The sequence below is a fragment of the Bubalus kerabau genome, chromosome 13 (assembly GCF_029407905.1).
Source record: "Bubalus kerabau isolate K-KA32 ecotype Philippines breed swamp buffalo chromosome 13, PCC_UOA_SB_1v2, whole genome shotgun sequence".
Lineage (NCBI taxonomy): Eukaryota > Metazoa > Chordata > Mammalia > Artiodactyla > Bovidae > Bubalus > Bubalus kerabau.
This window is the reverse complement of record NC_073636.1, coordinates 47,525,222-47,550,938: the sequence shown is the minus strand read 5'-3', so window position 1 is coordinate 47,550,938 and position 25,717 is coordinate 47,525,222. Positions and strand designations below refer to the sequence as shown.

The window sequence follows — 25,717 nt, the reverse complement described above, 5'->3', positions numbered from 1 at the left end:
TTGGCAAAATAATGTTTCTGCTTTTTAATATACTCTCTAGGTTTGTCATAGGTTTTCTTCCAAGGAGCAAGCATCTTTTAATTTCATGGCTGCAGTCACCACCTGCAGTGATTTTGGAGCCCAAGAAAATAAAGTCTGTCACTATTTCCACTTTGTCCCCATCTATTTGCCATGAGGTGATGGGACCAGATGCCATGATCTTCATTTATTGAATATTGAGTTTTAAGTCAACTTTTTCATTCTCCTCTTTCACCTTCATCAAGAAGCTCTTTGATTCCTTTTCTCTTTCTGCCATTAGGGTGATGTCATCTGCATATCTGAGCTTATTGATATTTCTCCCAGCAATCTTCATTCCAGCTTGTGCTTCATCCAGCCCAGCATTTTGCATGATGTACTCTGCATAGAAGTTAAATAAGCAGGGTAACACTATACAGCCTTGATGTACTCCTTTCTCAATTTTGAGCCAGTCCATTGTTCCATGTCTGGTTCTACCTGTTCCTTCTTGACCTGCCTACAGGTTTCTCAGGAGGTTGGTAAGGTGATCTGGTATTCCCATCTCTTTAAGAATTTTCTACAGTGGTTGTGAGCCACACAGTCATAGGCTTTAGTGTAGTCTGTGAAGCAGAAATAGATGTTTTTCTGAAGTTCTCTTGCTTTTACTATGATCCAGCAGATGTTGGCAATTTGGTCTCTGATTCCTCTTCCTTTTCTAAATCCAACTTGTACATCTGGAAGTTCTTGGTTCACATACTGTTGAAGCCTGGCATGGAGAATTTTGAGCATTACTTTGCTAGCATGCAACAAAGTAATGTGTATATATATGCATATTTTATGCTTGCATGCATGCCTGCTCAGTCAGATCATGGAGCTTTTCGGCCCCATGGACTGTAGCCTGCCTGGCTCCTCTGTCCATGGGATTTCCCAGGCAAGAATACTGGATTGGGTTGCCATTTCCTCCTTCAGGGGATCTTCTTGACCCTGGGATCCAACTCACATCTCCTCCTGTGTCTCCTGCATTGGCAGGTGAATTCTTTATCACTAAAGTAACTACCCTTGAAAGTATAATTGCTCAGTTTTGTCCAACTCTTTGAAACTCCTTGGATTGTAGCCTGCCAGGCTCCGGTGTCTATGGAATTCTCTAGGCAAGAATACTGGAGTGGATTGCCGTTTCCTTCTCCAAGGGATCTTCCCAACCCAGGGATCGAACCTGGGTCTCCAACATTGCAGGCAGATTCTTTACCATCTGAGCCACAAGGGGAGCCTTACATGTATATTAAACAAAATTGGACTCACAGTTTTATAACTTTGTTTTCATAATGTATTGTCATTTTCTCAGGTAATTAAATTGCCTTTCATATTGTCATGTTTTAATGATGATATATATGCTGTGATTTATTGTTCCCATTTTTCTTTGGGCATTTTTTTTAGGTTGTTTACCAATCTTTAGTATATCTCAGTACTATCAATCTTCCTTTTCAGACAAATCTCTATTCTGTGTAGTGAAGTTCTCTTCAGGAAGATTCATTCCTTCAAACCAGCTTGGGTGCCAGCATTGTCTGTGGCTGTGGCTTGGGCATTTGTTTTGGGGCTGTGCCCGGACTGTCATCTTTTGTTTGCGTTTTTTTCTCAGAAGCTCCGGCAAGCAGAGGCAGCAGCCAACAGTGTGGCATCTCCCTGGCCCTTTGTCAGTGTTGGGCTGCTCAAGCTATGTATCTGGGGCAGGGACAAAGAACCATGTGCTCCCACCCCCTGGACCATGTTCTGCTGACTTCTTAAAGACACAACTGGACATTAACTGCTGTCTTCTTTCAAATATAGGCCTCTTCTTCTGATGAAAAGAGAAAGGAAGAATGGACTACCATCACCAAACTTCCCTAGTCCCGTGTGGACAAGATAAATACATTTCCAAGTAAGATTTTTTGTTATGGTATTGTCCTTGGAGTGGCCGATCCCATGTGGATGGAAGCCACTGGCAGAGGAGCCTCCTCTGTACACGAGAGGAGCTCATGTGTGTGAGAAGGAGAAAGCAACTGCGTGTGGACTAGTGAGAGCATCAGGCAAGTTTGCTGCTATAGATAAAGAACATGCCCCCAGAGCCTGGCCATAGAGAGTAAAGTTAAGGGCGTCTTCAAGACATGGTACCTTTAGAGGCTCAGAAGAGTTGATGTCCTGGAGACTTTCTAGGAGGAGGAGTTGTTTGTGACAGCCCCAAATCTTTACACTGAATGACTGGACTTAAAGTGACAGAACGCCCTTGCCTCTTGCCTGAGAAGAGGCAAAAGCATACCTCAGTCTCCGCAAGCTCCTCCCTCCTCCCAGGCCTCCTGCATTCACTTTCGGATAAAACTTGATCAGAGCATTTTCAGGTTTGACAGCTCTCACTCTGATCACAAAGGGTGTCATATGCTCTCTCTTCCATGTTTAGTATTAACAGCTATGGTCCCAGGGGAACAACTTGGAAACCAGTATTTAGAGGCCTTGTAAGGTTTTTAAAAAATGTTTTTATAAACTAAAAGCACATAGAATAAAGAGACAAAAGCACCTCTTGAAGGACAGTAGAAAAGTACATTAGAAGAGTAATGCAGAATATTACATTAGGGGCTTCCCATGTGGTTCAACGGTAAATAATCTGCCTGCAATGCAGGAGACATGGGTTCAATACCTGGATTGGGAAAATCCCCTGGAGAAAGGAATAGCACCCCATTTGAGTATTCTTGCCTGGGGAATCCCATGAACAGAGGAGCCTGGTGGCTATAGTCCATGGGGTTGTAAAGAACTGGATACAACTTAGCGACTAAACAACAAAGGTGTGTCATTGAAGCCTAAGTCAATGGGGCCCAGAGCTCTCCCTTTTAACTTCCTGAAATCCTTGGAGTTTCAGTCTCATGAAGGTCTGTAGTGAATGTCTTCTTCTCACAGCGTTTGTGAGAGAGGAAAGTCTGTGGAGAGGCTAAAGAAACCTTGTGTGTGGGCTTTAAAGTGCATTCGCTTCTATGAATCTGTGGTTTAACAAGGCCTGCGTATTTAGCTTGGGTTTGAGAAATGTAGTGAGAGCTGCTAACCATTGTCAGCAGACCAGACCTCCTTGGTTTTCTGGAGTTGCTCCTTACATTAAGTCTGTTCTAGGTAGTATTTACTCTTGATCTTGATCCTGGGAAAGTTTGTGATGGAAGATTGGTGGTTCTAGACACTATGGGTGTGTGTATTTGTGTGTATGTACACATGTAGACAAACACCCCGACTGGAGTGACTGAGGCCAGATTAGAGGTGAGAAAAAGAGGGAGCAATTGCATTATAAGTGATTTTAGCTGAGATTGTGACACCTTTTGTATTTTTCTCTTAAGGAATGAACTTCTCCTGCATTTGAAGACCTACAACTTGTACTACGAAGGCCAAAATTTGCAGCTCCGACATCGTGAGGTAAGGAGTCACAGGGAAGGTCTTTGGGGCTCCTCCCCTAGTGGCCAGCCCAGTCTTCGTCTCCATGTCTTCTGGGTCTCCATGTCTCCATGTCACCCTCAAAGAGGGTCTCTGCCTCTTTTGCCACAGTGAGTAGCCTCTCAATGTTAGTGATGTTATTGGGAGTCCCTAGAGTTCTTTGGAAGTACACCCCGGGCCCAGATTTTTTCTAAAAAGAATGAGTTTTCTGTTCTGGAGATATTCCTGTGGCTGGACTAATTCTAGCCTCAGAAGGAGGACCCTCCAAAAGGATGCTTTCATGAAATGACTATTTCAGATGGTACTCAAGCAACCTTTTTCCTCTTGGGCAATTCAGGAGCCTCACCCTGTCCTCTGTGTTGCCACATCTGGCCCATGTGCCGTTGCAGCAATCTGGACAAGTTACATAAGCTTGGGCGGGAACTCTCGGCTTTTCCCCACAACTGCAGCAGCCTTCCTAGAATGCCTTCTTAGCATGTCTTTTGTTATCCATATGTCCTTCCCCAGCCCCCTTCCTGAGTCTAAGTTTACTCATCCTGTATCCATTTCTGTAGAGCCTGTTTTGGGTAGATGGTGAATTATATGGGAGCCTGGCAGAGTAATTTATACTCAAGTGTTCTTGGCTGATAAGAAGGTACATGTAATACCCTTCTAAACACATTTTCAGGTTATCAAGCCATATTGATTTAATCTGTAGAAACAGATATCAGATGGCAGGATTTCAGCTACTAAGGCAGGCTGGTTGGGGATAGTATGTAGTGGCTTTTTGTATGTTCCTCAAACTATACCACTTAGGCAAAGTCCTACTTTGGGTTAAATTCTGCCCTCTAATCATGTGGTATAAAGTATTGATGCCAGCCTTGACCACTTAGAAGACCATACATGTAACCTGTGCTTAAATAATGCTTTTCTCCTTAAGATCCCCAAACACCCTAAAGTTGTTCCACCCCTCTCCTGCCTTCTTTTATTACCCCCTCCGTCTCTAAGGATGATCCTGGGACCCAGATTGGGTGTTCACTGAGCATGTGTCATCTTCTTTCATGGGGCTTGTCCTGAAGATGTGGCCATAGCCCAGACCTTAGTCTTGACCCTGCTTATAAAACATGGGTTCAAAAGGTTTTGCTGAGATTCTAGAAAGAAGACCTGACTCTTTAGGCACTGTCCTCAAATCTTCTACTAATTAGTGGCTGGATCAGTAGCAAGATTTTGGTCCTTAAACAGCTTTTCTGAGGTATGTCCTGTAGATGACTCAAGGGGTATGGTGATTCCTGAGATCCATTTCTTTGGGATAAAACATCAGATATTTTTAGAAGGCCTTCACATTTAAATTCTTATCAATCAACAACCCTTGAGTATAAATTTGGAATTCTTGCAGAATTTATTCACCTCTTGGAGAGTTATTATGTAGCACATTAGTTAATTATTGGCTCTGGGAAGTTCTGCTGTTAAAGAAATCTGATAACACAGCATCTCCCAACTCAAGATCACCTGATACTCTTTTTAAGGTAACAGTTCATCTGCCAGATGAGCTAGTATTCTGTTGAACAAACTTGAGGAAATGTTACTTTAAATCATCAACCAGTGGGTCAGATTGCTAAACATGTTATAATGAAAGACACATCACTTTCTATAGTAGGGGAGGGGAAAAATAGCTAATTCAAGGTTTTAACTCTTGCTTCTGTTAGCATAATTTAAGAATAACAGGCTATTTTCTCACATACTTTAAGAAATATATTTATCATTCTTTAAAGTCATTAGTATAAAAAACAACAAAGAAACCATTGTTAAAATTTGCACATGTCTATGAATCTTGAGGCAACTATGTGCTGACCTCTGAGCTCAGCTTGAGAGCCTGGAAAGTGTCTTGGAGCTGAGGTGTGACTATAACTTGGGTGCACCTACCTGGGCACATCAAGAAAACTGTCATTTACCACAAACAACATGGCGCTGGCTTCTTTGGGACTTTTCTGGACTTATCCAATTGCTTTGTGGCAGGAGGAAGATGAGTTTATTGTGGAGGGGCTGCTGAACATCTCCTGGGGAGTGCGCCGGCCCATTCGTCTACAGATGCAGGATGACAATGAACGCATTCGCCCCCCTCCATCCTCTTCCTCTTGGCACTCTGGCTGTAACTTGGGGGCTCAGGGGTGAGTAAAGAGAGATAGGACTGGGGGTTGACCAGAGGTATCTGGGGGTTGCATGTGTTCTCAAGTTGGTAAATGCTACCTACTTGCAGCAAGCCTTGATCCAAGCTCCCATTCCCACTCCCCCCTGCTCTAGACTTAGAATGAGGAGAAAGGGTCATATGTTGGTGTTACTGGGCTTCCAGACCTGTCATCACAATCAATGAATGAATGAGTGAGGAAGGAGGATGCTGAGTCCAAGAGGAGAAGCACTAAGGCCTGAGTGAGCAGCGTGCCATTGCTCGTGGAGACCCTACCTCTCTAAGGGGCATTCTAGTGGCTAGCCAGGCTCAGTCTGCAGATTTCTGACAGGACACCCAATACCCCAGCATCCTCCCCACTGGGACCACTCCTCACAGAATGACCCCACCCCAGAGTCATTTAGGGCTCAAAACTTCTGTCCAAAGCTCTCTGTGTCTTAGAGGAACCTGGAAGTGGGGAAAGAATGTCAGGCCCTGACCAAGCCAGCCAAGCAAGCTCTGCTTCCTTGGCTACACCTGGAGCTGGGTGGTGGTGTGATGGTCTGGGAGGTCCCCTCTCCTGTGTTCCCACTAGAAGGTCTGTGAAGACTAAGCCTGTTCCTTCCTTAGCCAAATGAGTAGCTCTGTACATCTAGCAAGGCACACCCTCTTTACTGTTTTGTGTGTGTGCGTGTGTGTGTGTGGCTGTGCTGGGTCTTCTTGTGGTGCATGAGCTCTTCATTGCTGCATGCAGGCTTTCTCTAGTTAAAATGCACAGGCTTCTCATTGACGTGGCTTCTCTTGGCAGAGCACAGGCTCTAGCGTGTGTGGGCTTCAGTAGTTGTGATGCACAGGCTTAGTTGTCCCGTAGCATGAGGCATCTTAGTTCCCAAACCAGGGATTGAACCCATGTCCTCTACGTTGGCTGGCAGATTCTTAACCATTGCACCACCAGGGAAATCCCTACTATCTGGGATTTCAGTTTTTAGGATAAAGTGACAACCCTTTGTTCCATCCTAAAATTTGCTAATGCTGACTGCCTTGGGGCCAGAGCATGATGGAATGCACCAAGATCCCAGCCAAAACCACAGTGATGTTTTTTTTCTGTTTTAAATGAGAACCAAGCCCTGTCTGTTGGCCCCATTGAACATTTTGTTCAACTCCACAGCCAAATCTATTCTTGGCTGAATTTAAGAGAAAGCTACAATGTTGCCCAAAGCCTGTAGCTGATCTGGTTTATTTCCAAGGGAATTTAAGGAGGAAAAGCTTTGCTTGTTCCATCAGTGCAGGGGGTGCGGGGTGTAGGGGGAGCCGCGGAGAGGTCCAGTCAAGGTTCTTTGTTTTCATCTAACTTTGCAGTTTCATACTCTGCTTTGCTTTCGGCATTCTCACTGTATTTGGTTTCAAGCGGGCCAGACCCATTCCATAGCACCAGCCTAGCCCGTGGAGTATTACATTTCGTTCCCTAAGTGACATGGTTTTTAAAATTCCATTTGACCATGTGGCCTTTGGCTGGCCTACTCCAGCGTCTTTCAGGCTGTACACTTGTTTCTTTTCCCTTCCTTATGGCATCAAGCTGCTCTTGGTTGCTTCTTGAAACCTGCAAATACTTGGACAGAGTTTTCAGGAATGATTAATAATGTTATTCCAGTGCCTGCTATAGTAAAGTGAATGCCTGGACCACTGTTTTAAGAAGGATGCTGAGTTTGGAGGAGAATGGATATATGTACATATATGATTGAGTCCCTTCGCTGTTTACCTGAAACTATCACAACATTATTAATTGGCTATACCCCAATACAAAATAAAAAGTTGTTTGTTTTTTTTTTTTTTAAAACATGCTGAGACCAGTTTCTGCTTGGGCAAGAAAGAGGGTTCCAGACTAGGGAGTGGGCAGTGGCTGCTGTGGGTGCCAAGTATACACCATTCCTGAGAGGCTCTGATTTCATTCTGGGGCTCAGATGCCCACAAGTTATAACTATACAACAGGTAGTTCTTTCAGATTTTCAATATTCAATTGTCTTTCCTTAAAATTATCATCCCTGGTGGTCCAGTGATTAGGACTCCATATTCTCTCTGCAGAGGGCTCAGGTTCAGTCCCTGGCCAGGGAACTAAGATCCCACAAGCCACATGATGTGGCAAAAAACAAACAAAAAAATATCATCCTTGGACTGTAAGTCCTATGTCTGCTGAGTCATAGTATTACCAAACCAAATTTGGGTCTGCTCACCTACATGCAGTAAAGCCAATTTACTGACACGAGGTTATGGTGAAGGAAGGTGCTGCATTTATTGCAAGTCCAAGCAAGGAGTATAGGCAGCTCATGCTCAAAAGACCTGAACTCTTTGATGGCTTTCAGGGAAGAGTTTTTAAAGGCAAGGTGAGGGAGACTGTTGCAGGGTGGTAGATGCTCTTCTCATTAATTTGGTGGTGAGGTAATTAGGTGGTACTTCAGGAGTCAACATCATCTGGTTCCAGCTGGTTTGGGGTTTACCTGCTTGTGGTCAGAATGCAGTTAACTTCATATACCTGGTGGAGGAGTCAGTATCTGCAAAACAACTCCTGGATATGGCTCAGGATATTATCTATAGCCCCTGAGGAGGAACTAAAGGTTCTTGAATTGTTTTATGGCTAAACTATTATTTTTTTGTCTTGCTTGGCTGTTTTCCTTTGTTTCTGCATTTTCTCACTTCTCTGACTATGTGTTTTGTTTCTTTTTTTTTAAACTCAGGGAAGGCCTAGAAGGCTAAAGCTTTTTAACAAATAAGAAGAGGATACAGGGGTCTGTTCCTGGGAAGCCCCCATAGGGTCTTGCTTGGTTTCACCAGGGCACCTACATTCTTCCCACCATGGGAAGGTCTTAATTGGTCAAATATGATTCTCCTTTCTAGTCAGATCCTCTGTTGATTTTGGGTGTGTTTCTCTGAGCTGCTTCCATTGTCCTTCTGAGCTTTGGGAAGTTATTCCTCAGTTATCAGGGCAATTCCAGGTCTCAACTCAGATTGCCTGTGTGTGACCCTCTCTCCAGCAACCCCGAGCACACGGCCATCAGTGCCACTTCTAAAGTTATTCTGCCTCTCATAGCAACCAACCTATTACTTTCCATTCCTGTTAGATTCCAGAAGAAATTTCTGAGTAATTCCTCCAACATAAATGGGTCTGTACTAGAATCTTGTCCCTAAAGATAAATGACCATTATTAGGGTTTTCTAAATAAGGCATAGACTTTGTAGGTGCTTAGAAACCCAGCACAGGTACCACACAGGTATTATTGTTGTTCTCTGCCCTGGGCTTGATGTTGCTACAAATGCTGGGAGCAAGCACTTTCTCCCTCCAGAATTAACCTTCCTTGCTCAGTGCTTGGCTCAGGAGCTGGGCCAGCCTCATGAGGCCCTCAGCACAGCCTACCGTGTCCTTCATCACCTACCGCATGGTGATCCCCAGAAATATTCCCTTTGCGTGAGTGGGATGGGGTGGGACTGAGGGAGTTCCTCTGCAGGGGCTGAACCTTTTGTTTGTTTTTGCTTCCCAGTACCATCCTGAAGCCCCTCACCGTGCCCAACATTGCGATCTCAGAGGTGGATGCCCTGCCTGAGAGTGATCAGACATTGAGCAACACAGGTACATGCATGGTGGGAGGATCCTCCAGTTGGGGCCAACTGTGTGAAGCCTGATGTGATGAATGTTGTATACTGTTACTTATTTTTTGGAAATATAAAATTCACATAGTTTGAGATTCAAAACTTATTAAGAAAAAAGAATTGAAAGTTTCACATCTCATCCACCCCCTGATTTTCACTCCCTAGAAGCAATCTGAAGGCTTTCTTTCCAAGATATTTTTTGCAAACACAAGGAAATACACACCAACAAAGCTTAATGTTTGGATGTCATTTTTTTCTTTCCTTTTCTTCTATAAGTGGCAGCATTTTGCACATCCCATTTCTGTTAGTTTGTCTTGAGGATTGTTCCATACAAACCCAGAAAGAACCTCTGCATTCTTTACAGCTCTGCAGTATTTCATTGTATGAATAAATAATTTAATCACTTCCATTGATAAACATTTAAGTCATTTCTAGTCTTTAAACAAAAGTGTAGACAATGTCCTTGTACATGTCTCATTTCACACATTTGTGTCTGTAGAATTCTTTCAAATTAAGTTTCTAGGTCTGAGGCTGTGTGCATTTGTAATTTTGATAGATATTATCAGTTCATAATTTCTTGCAAGTCCTTATATCATGCTTACCCTGTGCCTGACACTGTTCTAAGTGCTTTCAATTAATCAACTTATTTAAACCCATACAACAATCTTGTGAGGTGGATGCTATTATTAACCCCTTCTATAGGTGATGTAGCTGAGGCACAGAGAGGTTAGTGATATATGGTGTCGGGAAGGAAGACATTTTTCTCTACCTGTTACCGAGTCCCAGCTCATTCTGCTCCACCACACAACAGGCCGATAAACTGAAAACTGAGGTGCTGAGGCAAAGAATATGAATTGGAAAGCCATAGACTGAGAAGATGGCAAAGTAGTGTCTCCAAAAAACCCATATTATCAGGGTCTGGATTCCAGTTTCATTTGTAGAACAGAGAAAGAGAGAAGGCGAGGACATAAAGTAAAAAGGCCATTTATCTTGTAATATAGGAGAAGATGTGTTAAATTCATCCTTTCTGCAACCATTCACTGGTGGGTAGGGTCAGATTGTCTCCCTGTGAACTGAACAAAGCCACTTTAGCTTAACAGTTAGACAGAGGAGCAGAGTTCCTTGAGGCAGGCCATTATGTATTATTATAATAACAAAAACAAAGGTAAAGTCAAAGAAACAGATCCAACACGGAATCAAAATTGGCTTCTCCCCATTATAATCCCCCACTGTCGATGTCTGTTCCACAATCTTGTGGAAAGGGGGTGATGGCCATTCTAACTGCTTCATCAGAGGGACCTATCTGGGAGTGTTCACCATTGGTGCCAGTGCTCCAAATGTTGAGATTTGTCTTCTTTTGTTCCCCTTTGGAAAGTATCTTCTTTGTACTTGGAGACTTAAAAATATTCACAATCTGAAAGTTGAGAGTTATGTTTTATTCAGCAAGAATTTTTTAGGACTTCAAACTCAGGAGGCAGCATCTCAAGTTAAGGAATTCTGTGCTACGTATGGGAAGATACAAGAGTCTGGGCTCACTGAAATCATTCTTTTGATATACTTCTCAGTTAACTAAGGACCTGTATCCTCTATTCTCACATCCTGAGTTTCCTCAGGGCTCACCATAGGGAGTGGCCACAATCTGATGGCTGCAAATGGCAAGTAGTCCTTCCTTCCTGAGTTCCCTCAGGGCTCATCAGCTCACACTGGAGAGCTGCAATTGCTGATGACTGATCTCCTCTTGGTTAGGAATTTGGCCAACATTTGGGAAACATTTCATAATCAAACTTTGTCCCCTGGTGCTGGCTGGGAGGCTCATCCAAGATCAGGCGAGCATTCTTGATACACCACTCCAGGTGCTAAATTTTTGGTTAGGCCCTGTCAATAATTAAAGATTATCCAGATCTTCTGTCTAATTATGATCCAAGAGACATTCTCCCTTGTTACTTCTTCCCATACCTAGAATCACACTATTACAATTACTTTATGTAATAAATGTGGTCTGTTTCTCAAGATGTTTAGCCATAGAAGTTTTGTTGGAGGCCTGGTTACACATGGTACTGTAAGAGATAAGTGATGCAGCTAGTAACATTGACAAAGACTTAGTGCCTCAGGGAGACACAGAGCACAAACAGCTCGGAAACAAAGAACAAACTAAAGTGATGATTAGCATAACTAGTTGTAGCGTTAGTCTCTCAGTCATGTCCGACTTTTTGTGACCCCATGGACTGTGGCTGGCTAGTCTCCTGTCCAGGGAATTCTCCAGGCAAGAATTCTGGAGTGGGTAGCAATTCCCTCCTCCAGGGAATCTTCCCAACCCAGGGATCTAACCTGGGTCTCCTGTACTCCAGGCAGATTCTTTACCATCTGAGGCACCAGGGAGTCCAATTGCAATAAAATATCAAGTCCACAGGAGAGCCAGCTGGGGCCTCCAAATTTTGGCAGGATCAGATAGAAAATGATAAATATTTCAGCTTTGTTTGCAAAGGTATACTTTGTCAGCTTGTTGTAGGTCATACCATGAAAGCTTTTTTTTTTTAATTAAAGCTAGTATATTTCTCAAAGTCATAAAATTATAAACCATATTCATCAGTCCATGTACAAAACTTAAAATAGCCTAGTTAAAGATTTGAGTAACATGCAGCTAGCAGGAAACTTGGTTTTCTGTGACATATAACATTTTAGATAATGTATCAGGACATATCAGCTGTTAGGGATTCCACATAAATTTTGGAATATCTACATTAGTGGCATTTATCCATACACTATAACCTAAGGTTCTTCTCCAACCATTTGACAAGAATTTTGAAGTAACTTAACATATCAAATAAACTTAGTGTGACCTTCCTCTTTGAAATGTCTCAAAGATGTTCTTTTAAAGTATCTCAGAGTCAGCTGGAGCCTAAAAAAGCTTTAGTCAGATTTTGATATTTGGGAAAGTTTGTTAAAAATATCAAAAAGGTTTTAAAACACAGGAGGATCATAGGTCACTGTGAAACAATATTTATTCATTTAACCAAAGTCTCAAAATGATTAAAAGAAAGCAAATATGGATCACCTAAGGGCCCAGAAACTCATACAACCTGTAATCAAAAATGAGCACTTCTAACAGAAAGAGATATATCAAATTCCAGCCTTGTATTAGTTTACGTAACAAAATCCATTTACCTAGTCAACTTCAGTCTAAATTTAGTTAATCCTGACCTTGTATAAAACTTTCTCAGTAAAATGTAATTTCATGCCTCATACCTTCTTCTCCTTTTTTCTTATTAACTGGGTCTTTTTTAACATTATTAACTGGATCTTCATTGCTGCATGCAGGCTTTCTCTAGTTGCAGTGTGGGATGGTGGGGGGGTGGGGTGGCTCCTCCCTGTTGTGGTGTGTGGGCTTCTCAATGTGGTAACTTCTCTTGTCGCAGAGCCAGGCTTTAGGTGTGCAGGCCCAGTAGTTGTGGAGCACAGGCTTAATTGCTCTGCAGAACATGGGATCTTTTGGGACCAAGGATCAAACCCATGTCCCTTGCATTGGCAGGGACATGGACCATCAAGGAAGTCCCTTCTCATGCCTTCTAAACCTCCTCACACATTCTACCATACTGAAATGTTTTATTGTCTTCAGTAGCTTTAATTATATATTTAAATTAGAATTCCCAACCCCTAACAATCTTAATTTCTAGTGAAAACCAAGAGACAAATAATAGTTACCAAAATATGGAGAAACTATTTTAGATGATTTTTAGCTAAAGTTATCAAGTTATTTTTTCTTGCTGACAAATTTGCAACAGGTATAACAAAATTTCCTTTAACCTCTATTAAAACTAGGTGCAGTGAAAGAGTGCTACTTAATGTTGATGGCTCAAAGACATATCTATATTAATTAGATCAACAAACATTAACATAAGATATTAATTTAATACTAAATACTTTCCTGTTCACTGAACCTAAAACTAATTTAGCTTAATTTCCTTTGTATTTAGAATTGTTTGGTTTGTAAGCACTTACTTTTCTTTAAGGCAACTTAAACAGAGCTCTTTTATGAATTAACCTTAACAATGATACCCAAAGACACTTACTGAGATATACACATATCCATACAGACACAATAAGAAATATTATACTTTATTTTCCAAACTTAGTCATATCAGATATCACAATACAGAATTCACTAGTTTGTAAATAACAGAATAAGAAAAATTTTTAAAGGCTTCTTCCTTTTTTACTAATATTTATGGAAAACAAGTCAAGTTCTAAATTACTTTACCCTTTTTTCAAAAGTTGCATTTTAAAGAGATGGCAGAGATGAGGAGACCAGATAGGACATTTGCATCTCAAAGATACAGGGAAATTTCTCCTAAGATGACTTTGTTTCCCCTTTGTTCAATACTTGCCAGCCTTTTACGGGGTAGTATCTGGGGACTTTAGAGGGGAGGAAGACAATTCACACGGAAATGGAAAAGCAATGGTTGGTAAACAGATGTTTGCTTGGCCCTGAAAAGACAGTATGACATGGGGTGAACTTTGATCTGTGTTTCCTTTACCACAGTTAGCCCATATTCTTTGTAGATATCTCTGATGGTAGCTCTAGTCCTATAATAGGCCTGCTATCTTAAATCCTTCAGACAGTTAGGGGAAAAGTCAGTTTCTTCCTGAGTCTTTTTGGCTAAAAACTTATTACAACCTAAAAATTAAGAATTTTAGGGAATTTTTAGGACTTCAAGCCTGGGAGGCTGCATCTCAAGGAACCCCGACTGAGAGAGCTGCTGCAAAGAATCCAGTGGTGGGCAGCTAAGATATATAGGAGTTTTGCAACAAAAGACAGGTGATCAGAAGATAATTGTTAATTTTAAAAACCCAGATAGTTCAAGTTAAGGAATTTAGTACTTTTCTATGCAGGGGAAAATGCTCAGGGCTCAGTCTGGGCTCAGTGAAACCATTCTTTTAATGTGCACCTCAGCTATCTGAGGCAAATATCCTGTGTTTTCACTTCCTGAATTTCTTCAGGGGTCACTCACCGTAGGGAGTGGCTGCAGTCTGATGGCTGCTAACTGGCAGGTATTCTTTCCTTCCTGAGTTCTCTCAGGACTTACCAGCTCACCATCGGCTATGACTGCAGTTGCTGATGACGGTGATAGCCTTTGTTTACTGATATGGCAGGTATTGTTCCATTTATCAGTCTTTTGGGTCTTGATTATTTTCAGCATACCAGTGACATTTTGGGGTGGCAAATTTTGCTACAGTGGCAGTGGTAGAGCTGGGGTTTGAACCTGGGAGTCTGGCTCTGAAGTCTGTGCTCTAAACTTTGTCACTGTATTGCTTTTTGGTAAACTATGTATCATGTTTTTTCCCCAGCAAGAAATACTGTTTTTATAAAATATATTTTTGGGGAAGCTGTAGGTACTGTAGCATTGGTCAAGAAGTTACTGTAACTGCCACATCCCAGGTCCAGGCAGACAGAGCTCATTTCCTCTTTCCATCTCAGACTCCAGGGGCCTGAAGTCCCTACAGGAAGATACCCCACAGTTGATGCGCACACGCAGTGATGTTGGGGTACGTCGTCGTGGCAATGTGAGGACACCCAGCGACCAGCGGCGAATCAGACGCCACCGCTTCTCTATCAACGGCCATTTCTACAACCACAAGGTAGGGGAGGCAGGGTAGCACGGGGCAAGGGGTAGCCCTAGTGGGAGCAAGGCCCCTTCCTGGGCAACTGCCACATCAGGTCTACAGACACCTGGGAAGCCGCTCAGTCTTTGCCTTGTGGGTGGGCTGCTGGCTCTGTTAGAGATGAGGGCCTCCAGATCAGGAGCCCCCCCAGATGGTGGTGGTGTAGGAAAAACTGTGAGAAGATGGTTGTGTCCTAGGTCTTGGGTGAGTCCTTTGGGATGGGCCACCAAATGAGGGTCCTTGGCTTCACACAGTTCAAGAGTGAGCCACAGTAGAGTGAAGGCAGGTTTACTCAGAGAGCTACACATTCTTCCATAGACAGAGTGTGGGCTGCCTCAGAAGCGGGAGGTGGACCTAGGGCATGGGGTCGCCTGAGAAAGTGAGGGCAGTGCTGGGAGAAACACACTCCGCAGAGAGTGTAGCCCTGGGAGATACACGTTCCACAGACAGAATGCAGGCCATCTCAAAAGGAGAGTGGTGGCCCCAGGGCAATGGGTCATCTGGGAATGTGAGAGCAGCCCTGGGCTATGGGGTTGGTTAGTTTTTATGGGGTGGATAATTTCCTAGGCTAATGAGTGGGAGGAATATTCTAACTATCTTGAAGAAGGGGTGGGGATTTCCATGAATTGGGGTACCACCCACTTTTTGGCCTCTTATGGTTGACCTCAGAAGTGTCATGGCACCTGTGAGTGGGTCATTTAGATGCTAATGCATTACAATGATGCATATGGAGGTGAAGGTCTGCTGCTGCTGCTGCTGCTGCTGCTGCTGCTAAGTCGCTTCAGTCGTATCCGACTCTGTGCGACCCCATAGACGGCAGCCCACCAGGCTCCCCCGTCCCTGGGATTCTCCAGGCAAGAACATTGGAGTGGGTTGCCATTTCCTTCTCCAGTGCATAAAAGTGAAAGTAAAGTCTCTGAGTCATGTCTGACTCTTGGAGACCCCATGGACTGCAGCCTACGAGGCTCCTCAGTCCATGGGATTTTCCAGGCAAGAGTACTGGAGTGGGTTGCCATTGCCTTCTCCAGGTGAAGGTCTACTGGAAGTCAAATCTGCTGACATCTTGGACCTAGTAGGTTCCAACCAGTTTTTGTGGGATCCTGTTCACAATGGCTGTGCTGTTCTTTTAATGGTTGTGCCCTGCCCCCTTTGTTCCTGTCTCAGTGAGTGAGATGTGAGATGACCCATAGACAACCCTCATCAGAATCACCCCCTTTACCCCCAATCTACATGTTACTCTCTTTCTGCACCATGTGCCTCCAGCTACTATGTGGCCTGACTTCTCTGTGAGTTAAAGGGCTGCCCTGAAATAGAGCTGCAGGATTCAGGTTGATCTCACGTGACCTGAGCCTGTAGCATCTTGAAGCAGGGTTTTGGTTTCTGGCTAGAGATTGAGATCGGACAGCAGCAGGAAAATTGCTGAATCCTAGCCACTAGACCACCAGGGACCAGTGGCCAGTGACAAAGTTGGCCCATCAACTGTGTAGAAATGAATTTCCACTTACAGACAGAAAGGAGTGAAGCAAGTAAAGTGTTTATTAGGAAGAAAGAGTACAGTATGTGTGGATAGACACCCTGGAGGGCTCAGAGAGAGAAGTTCACACCCTCACAGTAGTTTGAATCACTTTTATGGTGCATTTCTTGTAGATTTCCTTTGATCAATCATCTTGGTTTGCCTGGTTCTGAGTCAGTATTTGATATATCTCAGGGTCCTCCCCTGTGTGCATGCACATCTCTTAGCCAAGATGGATTTGATCTAGGAGAGGCACCAGTGAACAGTAGCATGAAGTGAAATCTTAATGCCCTGCCCAGGAACTGAACCTGGATAGCCTGGATGAAAACCAGGAATCCTAGCCACCAGACCAGCGAGGGCTACAGGCTGGAAGCTATTTTTCCCTGGCTCTTGCTCCTAGTGAAAAATGCATGTATCATGGAAGCAAAAACTGTAAATGCGAGTACAGAGTTTATTATTAGAGACATAGCACAACAAACATGTGGGAGAGCACACAGAGAAACAGTTTGTTTAGATGAGAAAGAAGCAAGGCAGAGATGCACACCTGGAGAGAAAGGGTGTGGGTGTCCTCCCTAATGAGGAGGAGCAAGGTAAAGAGGTGTTTCATACAGGGCAATCCTTTTGGGTCTTTGTCTTCCACCTGGCCAACCACCTTGTTTTGCCACCCTGGCTAATTTGTCTCAAGACCTTCCCCCTATGTGCATATGTACATTTCAGACAAGATAGATTTTGAAGGAAAGCATCCTGGGAGAAGCAAGACTGATCATGGCCTGGCATTGTCCCCTGACTTTTGACCCCCAAGGAGCCTTTATGCACATGTGCAGTGTCTCCTTTGCTTCAAAGATGGGAAATATATGGCCTCCTTATCCTTTATTCAAACAAGATTTAGCCCATCTCTGTTCCTGTCATGACTATTATCTTAAGGTAAATAGATAGGAGACAAAGCCTATCTATTTACCCTGTTTCTGTTACTCCATTTTGGAGAGCAAACATATCTAACCTGGAGCCCACCCATCTCCTGTCTCAGGAAATACGAACAGGAGGCTAACTGTAAGTGTCCAGCCTGAAGCCAACTTTTTCCTGCCCGTGAAATGCAAACATGAGACCAGTTGTAAATGCCTAGCCTGTGGCCCATCTAGCTCCTGCCTCAGATTCTAGTGAAAAGGCCTTGTGGGTAGTTGACATCATACCCACTCCCTCTTTGACCTCCAAGGAGCCTTTTTGCACATGTGCAATTGGGGAGGTCTCCTTAACTTCCCAGGTGGCTCAGATGGTAAAGCGTCTGCCTGCAATGCGGGAGGCACGGGTTCAATTTCTGGGTTGGGAAGATCACCTGGAGAAGGAAATAGCAACCCACTCCAGTATTCTTGCCTGGAGAATCTCATGGACAGAGGAGCCTGGTGGGCTACAGTCCGTGGGGTCGCAAACAGTCGGACACGACTGAGCGACTTCACTTTCTTTTTTCTTTCCTTAACTTCAAGATTGAGAAATATGTGGTCTTTTATCTCTTATCTGGGCAGAGCCCAGCCTCCTCCATCATCTTGCTTTTATGGAGTTTCTACTATTCAGGCATTTCTACTCATGGGGAGAAACTGTTCAGCCTGGGGCCCATCTGTCTCCCGCCTCAAGACCCCAAGCTAGCTTCAGTCTTGCTGCTTGGCTTTAATCTGGCCCTAGAAACAATTGCATCATGAAAGAATGATCACAGACTTCCTCCTGTTGAAGTTGTAGAGCAAGGTGCTTTGTGTGTGTTTTGTTTGGATGGAGGGCCTCCCTTATCTGTTCCTCTTTCCCTCCCCAGGCCTGCCAGTTGGCAAGCTCAGATTCCTCCAGTCTGCTGTGGTGGGGTGGATGTAAGTTCCTGAGCTAGGCAAAACCCAGGGCTCTTTGTTGACCTCAAAGCCTGATACTTCTGGGTTGTCAGGGGCAGGGGATTCTCAGGAAGCACAGATTGAGTGCCATTCTCCTTGTCCCTTGGGTTTTAATGCCCCATTCTTGTACACCTGCTCTGAGTCAGACTCTTCTGTTGACAGACATCAGTATTCACGCCAGCCTATGGCTCCATCACCAATGTCCGCATCAACAGCACCATGACGACTCCACAGGTCCTGAAGTTGCTGCTCAACAAATTTAAGGCAAGTTCTCTCTGCTGGCTGTCTCAGACAGTAATATGTGTGCCTTGGGACCCCCAGAGGTGTAGAGGTGGGAGCTATGGAGAGTGTGTGTTGCCAGAGTGGGAGGGCACTGGGCAGAGAAGGTTTAGGTTCTTTAGATCCCATGAAATCAGCATCACCTGGGAGCTTGTTGGAAAAGCAGGTTTTCAGGTCTCTCTCTCCCCTGAATCAGGCCCACTGGAACGGGAACTCAGAGAGGAGGCCAGGGAACCGGTTCAACAAGGCTTACAGGGATTCTGATACCACTGAAGCCTGGGAAGCACCAGCCCTCAGGTCCTTCTCCACCAGAGAAGGACCCCAGACCTGATGACTGGATCAGGGCTCCATGTACATATTGACTTCTGTGCATTTAGGGAAGCTACTTTAAAAAATCAGTCTTCAATAGATGTGAAAATTATAGTGCATGGTGTTGTTACTCTGTATGTTTTCCACCATCACCTTCTAAGTCTTTTGGAAATCAGGTATTCTTATTTTTATAGAAGCAAGTGTCTCCTAGTGGTTTATGGGCTCTGGGTTTGAATCTCTATCCATCATCTGCTGGTTGGATGAGTTGGACAAGTGACTTTAAAATCCCTGTGCTTCTGCCTCCCCATCTGTAAAATGAGGTTGAGAGCACCCATGCTGGTGTCAACAGAAAAAAAATTGCACAACCTAAAAGTTGAGAGCTATGTATTTTTTTCTGTTTAAACAAAATCTTGACGTTTGTCTTGGAGTATAGCCGATTAACAACGTTGTTAACGGTTTCAGGTGAACAGCGAAGGGACTGAGTCACGCATGTGCATGTATCCATTGTCCCTCAAACCCTCCTCCCCTCGAGGCTGCCACATAACATTGAGCAGAGTGCCCTGAGCTATACAGTAGGTCCTTGGTGGTTATCCATTTTACATACAGCAGTGTGTACATGTCCATTCCAAACTCCCTAACTGTCCCTCCCCGCAGGCAACCGTAAGTTCGTTCTCTATGTCTGTGAGTGAGAGCTATGTTTTATTTGGCAGATAGTCTTAGGACTTCAAGCCCTGGAGGCAGCATCTCAAGTAATCCTGAGAAAATTGCTCCGAGGAGACAAGGAGGGAGCTAGAATGCATAGTTTTCCAACAAAGGGCAAGTAGTCTGAATGTCAAAAGATTATTGTGAATTAAAGGAAAACCAGATATCTCAAGTTAAGGAATTTAGTGTTTTTCTAGGTATGGGAAGATGCAAGTGTCTGGGCTCACTGAAGTCGTTTTTTGGTTATGCACCTCAGCTATTGGGCCAGTGTTCAGTCTTTTCCCATCCTAAGTTTCCTCTGGGGTCACGTGTGGAGTCTCTATAGCCCAATGGCTGCCAGTTGGCAAGTACTTTTTGATCCCTTCCTGAGTCCTTGTCAGGACTCACTGGCTCACCATTGGAGGTGCCTGCAATCGCTGATGACTGTAACATCTTTTGTTTACTGATATGCCAGGCAGTATTTTACTTCTCACTGGATTTTCATGAGTATTAGATGAATTAAAACATGTAGAGTTTGTTAGAACTGTGTCTAGCATGGTGCAATAAATATTAGCTCTTATTACCTATTATTATTAATAAACTTACTTACCTGCCCCATCTCCTCATCACTTTTAATACTGTAGATAAATAGTCCTCCCCTCAAAAGAGCCTATCATTTATTTAGCTTTGTAGTGTTCAAGAAGAAGAAATGGCCACAGTTTAGATGTGTAAATATATGCTTTTAGTGAGTATCTTTTGCTCCTTCCCGATTCAGATTGAGAACTCGGCAGAGGAGTTTGCATTGTATGTGGTCCATACCAGCGGTGGTAAGTATAAAGAACACAAGGCGCTTAAAACTTTTAATTAACTCAAAATAGCAAGTTAAAAACAGAATCTCTCCCTCATTTGCTTAGTTCTTGGTTTTGGAAACCTCCAAATGTTGTTTGTCTTCAAGGCGGGTGGGCTGCCTGGGTAAATTCACTGGGGAATGCCATATATGGTCAGTAAACAAACCCTAAAACCTAACTGCCTATAAAAAAAAGAACTGGATTTTCTCAAAGCACAGAGAAAACTATTTTTTCCAATGCAGCATCTTCCAAAAGGCTTGAGGCATGGAAATATTGCTCAGGGGTAGGAGAGCGGCAAAGGTGCTTGGAACAATACCTGTTGAATCTCTCATTTACAAATCAGTTTCCTGACTTGTATGGCTGCATCTCCTAAGGTGCTGGGTTCATTTGAACCCCTGAGTTGACAGCTACTTATAGTGAGAAAGACCTCAGGCAACTCAGAGCTGCTCTTGGCTATGTGTGGTTCCAGAGAAACAGAAGCTGAAGAACACGGATTATCCTCTAATTGCCCGGATCCTCCAGGGCCCATGTGAGCAGGTCTCCAAAGTGTTCCTGATGGAGAAGGACCAGGTGGAGGAAGTTACCTATGATGTGAGTCCCTTTTCAGTCCGATATCTGTCCCAGGAGGGTGGGGGGTGGGTTGGATAAATGATAACTGGGTTATAGCTTGGTTTTTTTGCCCAACTTTGTTGCTATTTCTCAATACTAGGTTTTCTTGAATGGTAATGATCATGGGGCCAAGGAAAATTAATGTAGAGGCTAGGCTGAGGGTGTGTCCTGTGGTAATTAATTGAAAGAATGCTCAGGCACAAAATGATTTCAGAAGGAATAAATTTATTAAGGCTTTTTGGTATACTTAAGGGCTAAAAAGTTCCTGCAAACCTTTTCTAAGCAATTTCAAGAAGTTAGCTGAGATTTTACCTTGTGCATTAGTCTGCTTTTGCTATCAGATCAAATCAGTCGCTCAGTCGTGTCCGACTCTTTGCGACCCCATGAATCGCAGCACACCAGGCCTCCCTGTCCATCACCAACTCCCAGAGTTCACTCAAACTCACGTCCATCGAGTCAGTGATGCCATCCAGCCATCTCATCCTCTGTCGTCCCCTTCTCCTCTTGCCCCCAATCCCTCCCAGCATCAGAGTCTTTTCCAATGAGTCAACTCTTCACATGAGGTGGCCAAAGTACTGGAGTTTCAGCTTTAGCATCATTCCTTCCAAAGAAATCCCAGGGCTGATCTCCTTCAGAATGGACTGGTTGGGTCTCCTTGCAGTCCAAGGGACTCTCAAGAGTCTTCTCCAACACCACAGTTCAAAAGCATCAATTCTTCAGTGCTCAGCCTTCTTCACAGTCCAACTCTCACATCCATACATGACCACTGGAAAAACCATAGCCTTGACTAGATGAACCTTTGTTGGCAAAGTAATGTCTCTGCTTTTGAATATGCTATCTAGGTTGTTCATAACTTTCCTTCCAAGGAGTAAGCGCCTTTTAATTTCATGGCTGCAGTCACCATCTGCAGTGATTTTGGAGCCCAGAAAAATAAAGTCTGACACTGTTTCCACTGTTTCCCCATCTATTTCCCATGAAATGATGGGACCGGATGCCATGATCTTCATTTTCTGAATGTTTAGCTTTAAGCCAACTTTTTCACTCTCCACTTTCACTTTCATCAAGAGGCTTTTGAGTTCCTCTTCACTTTCTGCCATAAGGGTGGTGTCATCTGCATATCTGAGGTGATTGATATTTCTCCCGGCAATCTTGATTCCAGCTTGTGTTTCTTGCAGTCCAGCATTTCTCATGATGTACTCTGCATATAAGTTAAATCAACAGGGTGACAATATACAGCCTTGATGAACTCCTTTTCCTATTTGGAACCAGTCTGTTGTTCCATGTCCAGTTCTAACTGTTGCTTCCTGACCTGCATACAAATTTCTCAAGAGGCAGATCAGGTGGTCTGGTATTCCCATCTCTTTCAGAATTTTCCACAGTTTATTGTGATCCACACAGTCAAAGGCTTTGGCATAGTCAATAAAGCAGAAATAGATGCTTTTCTGGAACTCTCTTGCTTTTTCCATGATCCAGCAGATGTTGGCAATTTGATCTCTGGTTCCTCTGCCTTTTCTAAAACCAGCTTGAACATCAGGAAGTTCACGGTTCACGTATTGCTGAAGCCTGGCTTGGAGAATTTTGAGCATTCCTTTACTAGCGTGTGAGATGAGTGCAATTGTGTGGTAGTCTGAGCATTCTTTGGCATTGCCTTTCTTTGGGATTGGAAGGAAAACTGACCTTTTCCAGTCCTGTGGCCACTGCTGAGTTTTCCAAATTTGCTGGCATATTGAGTGCAGCACTTTCACAGCATCATCTTTCAGGATTTAGAATAGCTCAACTGGAATTCTATCACCTCCACTAGTTTTGTTTGTAATGATGCTTTCTAAGGCCCACTTGACTTCACATTCCAGGATGTCTGGCTCTAGGTCAGTGATCACACCATCGTGATTATCTGGGTCGTGAAGATCTTTTTTGTACAGTTCTTCTGTGTATTCTTGCCATCTCTTCTTAATATCTTCTGCTTCTGTTAGGTCCATACCATTTCTGTCCTTTATCGAGCCCATCTTGCATGAAATATTCCTTTGGTATCTCTGATTTTCTTGAAGAGATCCTAGTCTTTCCCATTCTGTTGTTTTCCTCTATTTCTTTGCATTGATCGCTGAAGAAGGCTTTCTTATCTCTTCTTGCTATTCTTTGGAACTCTGCATTCAGATGCTTATATCTTTCCTTTTCTCCTTTGCTTTTCGCTTCTCTTCTTTTCACAGCTATTTGTAAGGCCTCCCCAGACAGCCATTTTGCTTTTTTACATTTCTTTTCCATGGGGATGGTCTTGATCCCTGTCTCCTGTACAGTGTCACGAACCTCATTCCGTAGTTCATCAGGCACTCTATCTATCAGATCTAGGCCCTTAAGTCTATTTCTCACTTCCACTGTATAATCGTAAGGGATTTGATTTAGGTCCTACCTGTAGTGGTTTTCCCTACTTTCTTCAATTTCAGTCTGAATTTGGCAATAAGGAGTTCATGATCTGAGCCACAGTCAGCTCCTGGTCTTGTTTTTGCTGACTGTATAGAGCTTCTCCATCTTTGGCTGCAAAGAATAGAATCAATCTGATTTCGGGGTTGACCATCTGGTGATGTCCATGTGTAGAGTCTTCTCTTGTGTTGTTGGAAGAGGGTGTTTGCTATGACCAGTGGATTTTCTTGGCAAAACACTATTAATCTTTGCCCTGCTTCATTCCGTATTCCAAGGCCAAATTTGCCTGTTACTCCAGGTGTTTCTTGACTTCCTACTTTTGCATTCCAGTCCCCTATAATGAAAAGGACATCTTTTTTGGGTGTTAGTTCTAAAAGGTCTTGTAGGTCTTCATAGAACCGTTCAACTTCAGCTTCGGCGTTACTGGTTGGGGCATAGACTTGGATTACTGTGCTATTGAATGGTTTGCCTTGGAAATGAACAGAGATCATTCTGTCGTTTTTGAGATTGCATCCAAGTACTGCATTTCAGACTCTTTTGTTGACCATGAATGGCCACTCCATTTTTTCTGAGGGATTCCTGCCCACAGTAGTAGATAGAATGGTCATCTGAGTTAAATTCACCCATTCCAGTCCATTTCAGTTCGCTGATTCCTAGAATGTCAACATTTACTCTTGCCATCTCTTGTTTGACCACTTCCAATTTGCCTTGATTCATGGACCTGACATTCCAGGTTCCTATGCAATATTGCTCTTTACAGCATCGGACCTTGCTTCTATCACCAGTCCCATCCACAGCTGGGTATTGTTTTTGCTTTGGCTCCATCCCTTCATTCTTTCTGGAGTTATTTCTCCACTGATCTCCAGTAGCATATTGGGCACCTACTGACCTGGGGAGTTCCTCTTTCAGTATCCTATCATTTTGCCTTTTCACAAACATTCCCAAATCTTAGTCACTTACAACAGCAAACATTTACTTTGTTGATCTGGATTCTGCAGGCTGGTAGCAGTCATTCTGCTCTAGATGTGGGTTGACTTCAGGTGGCTCAATGGTAAAGAAGTTACCTGCAATGCAGGAGACCCAGGCTCAATACCTGGGTTGGGGAGATCCCCTGGAGAAGGAAAAGGCAACCCATTCCAGTACTCTTGCCTGGAGAATTCCATGGACAGAAGAGCCTGGTGGGCTACAGTTCACAGGGTCACAAAGAATAGGACATGACTGAGTGACTTTCACTACATTGTGTGTTTTATTCAGAGGCCAAGGGTTCAGAGGCGGTGGTTACTTAGGTATCCTTCCTATGGCAGATGGCTGGAGTGCAAGAAACCATGTAAGCTCATGTAAAGCCCCCACTTGGATTTGACATATGTCACATTCACATACATGTTCCATTGGCCAAAGCAAGTTGCATAGCTGAGCCCAACATTAACAGGGTAAAGAAATATACTTCTCACATGGAGAAGAGCTGATAAAGCAGGGTGGGGATTCGGGTGAAGACGGAATAGTGGCTGGTGGGAGCCACTCTCTCACTTACAGCTTCTCAGGAGGAAGTTCACATTTGGATACCTGTTTGAGACTTGAGGCACAAATCATCATTCTGAGCATGGTTCCTTAAATTCTTTTAGGGGAGATCAGAGGGGTTTATTGAATATTATGAGTTCCAGTCTTCTCTGCATGACCAAATCAAGAGAAAGTGCTTTTCTGTGTTTGACGTTACCTCTTGTGGTATTGAATACATGAGATAAAAATGAGAAGTCATGAGATAATGTATTAAATATCATGTAGATAAAGCAATCTTTATCATGGACTCTCTGCCCACCTTGAGAAGAATAAAACTTGGTTCCTGTCTTTGAGGAAATCCTGAATTAGCACAGAAACAGATTTCCCAAGCCTTTGTGCCTAACATGAGAGAGATGCCCAAAGAAGTTGGAATAGTGCTGATAGGGGTCTTATACCCCAGACTTACTTTTTCCTCCTTAGGTGGCTCAGTATATAAAGTTCGAGATGCCTGTCCTTAAAAGCTTCATTCAGAAGCTCCAAGAGGAAGAAGATAGGGAAGTCAAGAAGCTGATGCGCAAGTAAGCATGGCCCCTGGGGTGGCTGGTTGGATTCTCCTGAGGCCTCAATGGGAGAAGGCTCTGCTCTGGAGCCCTGCAGGGGCTATGTGAGCTGCTGCTGGGATCTGGGTCTTATGGACTTTGTTCAGGGGACTTCCTGTTGACAATGCCATATGTCAGGTGGGGACATGAAACTTGTGTTCATGTGTTCGTCTTTCTGCTTCTTGTTCAACTTCTCATTTTGATATGGGACAT

At 43.6% G+C, this 25,717-nt stretch overlaps 1 protein-coding gene across 1 annotated transcript in view; it reads left to right on the top strand.

The window, feature by feature from the left end:
* The window catches only part of RASSF2 (Ras association domain family member 2), a 61,185-nt gene that overhangs the window by 30,042 nt on the left and 5,426 nt on the right, over nt 1-25,717 (top strand). The window contains exons 2-10 of the mRNA XM_055544215.1: nt 1,819-1,909; nt 3,345-3,420; nt 5,434-5,585; nt 9,114-9,202; nt 14,699-14,859; nt 18,430-18,531; nt 20,312-20,363; nt 20,854-20,975; nt 25,386-25,483. Coding sequence (XP_055400190.1) covers nt 1,851-1,909; nt 3,345-3,420; nt 5,434-5,585; nt 9,114-9,202; nt 14,699-14,859; nt 18,430-18,531; nt 20,312-20,363; nt 20,854-20,975; nt 25,386-25,483 — 911 coding nt within the window. The 5' untranslated portion in view covers nt 1,819-1,850. The remainder of the gene's footprint in view (nt 1-1,818; nt 1,910-3,344; nt 3,421-5,433; nt 5,586-9,113; nt 9,203-14,698; nt 14,860-18,429; nt 18,532-20,311; nt 20,364-20,853; nt 20,976-25,385; nt 25,484-25,717) is intronic.